Here is a 3,195-nt window from a genome sequence, read left to right as displayed (position 1 = left end):
GCGCCAAAAACAAAACCCCAACAACCAAAAAATTCAGGAAAGAAAAAAGAAAAAGGAAAAAAAAAAAAAAAAAAGCAAGCTGGATAGCAGGGTTACCTCGAGCCAGAAATCCGCAGTGTCGTGCACAAAGATCACCAGAGTTCCAAGCCGCACATAATTGCCACACCAAGAGCCACTCATCAAACCGATGGCTGCCAGGTGATGAACGACATGAGCCATAAAATCCTGGGAAGGACAGAAGAAAATAAAGGTAAAGCCGATCAAGTAGAGTCCCTGAAGGTCTCCGACTTGTCAGCCCCCGAGCGCTGCCCTGGCAGCCGGGGATTCACGGCGGTGTGCGGGATGCCAGGCGCAGACTGATGCTGCCCTCAAGTGGCTGCACCAAATCCCGGATGCAGGCGATGCTTTCCTTACGAACACCTTCTCCCCGCTCACAGCAACAGAGGCTCAAGCTACAAACAAGCACAACCACTTGCCTTCCGTTTGTTATCAATCCCAAGGGTGAATAAGAGAGACCAGTAAAACCCGATCTCGGCCATGTAGTACCAGTACTGGGATGGCAGCAGGGTCTGTGATGAAGAAAAACACTGTTAACTCTGAGAACAGGAGAAAGTAAATGTCAAGTGAGATTACTTTTTTCTTTTCCTGACTTCTGCTCCTCTGCTGAGTCTTGCATAAAAAATTAAGCTAAATTAAATTCTTGTCCTGGGCTTCATTAAGAAGGATGTTCAGAGAGCCAAGTATTTTAACCTTTGCTCAGCCCAAACTCTCAATTCCCACAGTTCCTCCCCCACCTCTGGATTTTGACATGCTTTTCTCCATGTTTTTGTCAAAGAATTACATGCAGAGTCCTTCTGCATTTAATTACAAACAACTGCAAATAATCCCCCCATTTTGGTAAACAATGAGCATAATACACATTCACACATCCCGTGACTGAAATGTCAGTTATTTATGATAAAATCCTATGGATCTGCCTAGGGGAGAGCTGAGCTTGGCTGCTCCCTTGGGTCAATACACTTCCCAGGTGGCAGGTATTACCAGGCACTGGGAAAGCTCAGCTGGGAGGCAGGATTATTTGTATTCCTGGCCCCTGACTAGGACAGGACTAAGAAGGCAGTGGGATGGGGCAGGGTTATTAAAATAAGAGTGCCTTGAAGCACCATGGGGCCTGGAGCAGTGCAAGGGCTCTGCACTGAAACTGGGAGCACTGATAAGATCTGCAGTAAGTAACTTTATCCCGGGGTGGGTGGAAATAACAGTGGTCTGGCTGGAGGGGGGGAGTTGCAGCACAGGCAGATCCCAGGGAAGCCCTGCAACAGTCAACAGCACTTCCCAAGAAAAGGCAGGAGGCTCTGGTGCCACACCTCTTTAGGTGGTGCCAGTGTGGGGGAAAAGGCTGCTGTGGATTACCCCTTCCAGTGGGGAAATACCTGGAATGCCTGGAGGCCACTGGCCCAATGCCAAAAAGCTCACCTGAAAAGGATAACCAACCCACGTCTGCCATATGTCGTAAAACCAGGGTTTCTGGGGAAGACACATCAGTCAGACACTGCTCAGCTCAGCAACAATAATCATCTTAACTCAAAATCTTCACTACTTCAAATCTCTCTAAGTGGAGCAGGCTAAGAAGCTGTAATCTTGATAACTGTTCTCCACCAGTTTCTAAAGGGAATTTACATCTCAGACTTATTATATTGTTCCCAGCTTTCTGGCTTCTTTTCAGGACACCTGAAACGTTCCAGTTCATAATTTCATCATCCAAAGCAGTGGGTGTGTGTTTTATTACTGCAATTACTCAAGATATGTTGCCACAGTGATTAAATTTGCTGTGTTTACCAGTCACACACACCAGTGGCTCAGGATGATAAACTGTTTGGGGAGGAGGGCCAGATGAGCAGAGACACGCCAGGCGGGATCTGTTCCGCTGCTCTGGGGAAGCATTAGTGACACCCCAGGCAGGGCTCAAGGAGTTACAAGCACCACTCTCTAATGTTATTCCCAACTTCTGACTCAGCAGCAACACCTCAGTAAATAGCTGTGACCCCCAAAAATGCTGCCAGAAAAAAGTTTATGGCCTCCTCTGAGAAAAACATGGCCATGTGATGCATTTGTAGGTGTTAACAAGGCATGTTGTAAAACCATCTGCATGGCTTCTTCAAGCTTGCCTTAAAAATACTGATTACTCATAAAATTGTTTATCATAGAAGGTCAAAAGTGAACTTAAAAATTAAATCTCAGTGCATACTGCAGCCCATAATCTAGATTACATACGCCAAAGATCTAAACCCACAGAGCCACTGAAACCACTGAGTCTTTCAATGGGATTCAAGAAAATCTAGAAATGATTTTGTTGAAAATAGAGTATCATTCTTTCAAAAAGTTCACTTACATCATACAGAAATAGAAATCCAACAATGGAGGATGTCAGATAAAATGAAAATCGCCAGCTGCAAAATTGAAATGAAAAAATAGGAACAAAACATTATATTTTGTAAAGCTATTGTCCTGAGCCATAATTACTACAAATCATTGTATGTCACAAACAATCTTCATATAAACGTGGCCTCACACTCTACATTAAGGATTGCCACATATTAACTGTATCTGCATTATTAATATTTAAATATTTAAGCTCTGACTAATTGCTAAAGTAGGAAATTCTTTTACATTATCACAATACAGATATTTCGATTGTCATGACAGTAGTAATTTTCCAGTCAGGCTTGAACAGATCAAGAGAATGACCACAGCAAGTGTAATAAATGCCCTAAAAATTGATGTTTGAGAACACAGACCTTTTCCTGTGTTCATTCTCTTCATCTCTCTCACCACCAGTTGCTGACAACAGGGGAACCTTATGAATTATTTAGCATCAACTGGGTTAGTTTACATCTTACTACAAGGTCTCTTACTTCATTAACTATAAACCTCATCTTTGACTAGGTGTGCCAAAATTTAGCCTGATCTAAGCTTTTTGTGGATTAAATGGATATCCAGCAAGGCAGATAAACCTTCCAGGTTTGCACCATCAGCCTGCTAAGTCAGCAAAGGGGAAAAGCCCTTGTGCATCTCAGTGAATTGTGTTGTTGCTTTTAGGTACCAGAGCAGGATGCTGTGATTGGAGCCACCAATCGGCCTGTAATGACTGGAGCCTGTGTGGGAGGTATTGTCCCTGGGACTGGGTGTGGCTGG

At 43.9% G+C, this 3,195-nt stretch overlaps 1 protein-coding gene across 4 annotated transcripts in view; it reads right to left on the bottom strand.

The window, feature by feature from the left end:
- The window catches only part of CERS3 (ceramide synthase 3), a 43,837-nt gene that overhangs the window by 19,764 nt on the left and 20,878 nt on the right, over positions 1-3,195 (bottom strand). For all 4 annotated transcript variants that reach the window (XM_017736602.1, XM_017736595.1, XM_008637746.2 and 1 more), the window contains 4 exons: positions 2,393-2,450; positions 1,477-1,527; positions 477-569; positions 97-225 (listed from right to left, as the gene is read on the bottom strand). In XM_017736602.1, the coding sequence (XP_017592091.1) occupies positions 97-225; positions 477-569; positions 1,477-1,527; positions 2,393-2,450 (331 nt within the window). The remainder of the gene's footprint in view (positions 1-96; positions 226-476; positions 570-1,476; positions 1,528-2,392; positions 2,451-3,195) is intronic.

This window comes from Corvus brachyrhynchos, unplaced genomic scaffold, assembly GCF_000691975.1.
Source record: "Corvus brachyrhynchos isolate BGI_N302 unplaced genomic scaffold, ASM69197v1 scaffold200, whole genome shotgun sequence".
NCBI lineage: Eukaryota > Metazoa > Chordata > Aves > Passeriformes > Corvidae > Corvus > Corvus brachyrhynchos.
Note: the sequence above shows the minus strand (reverse complement) of the source record. Positions and strands in the feature narration are given on the sequence as shown.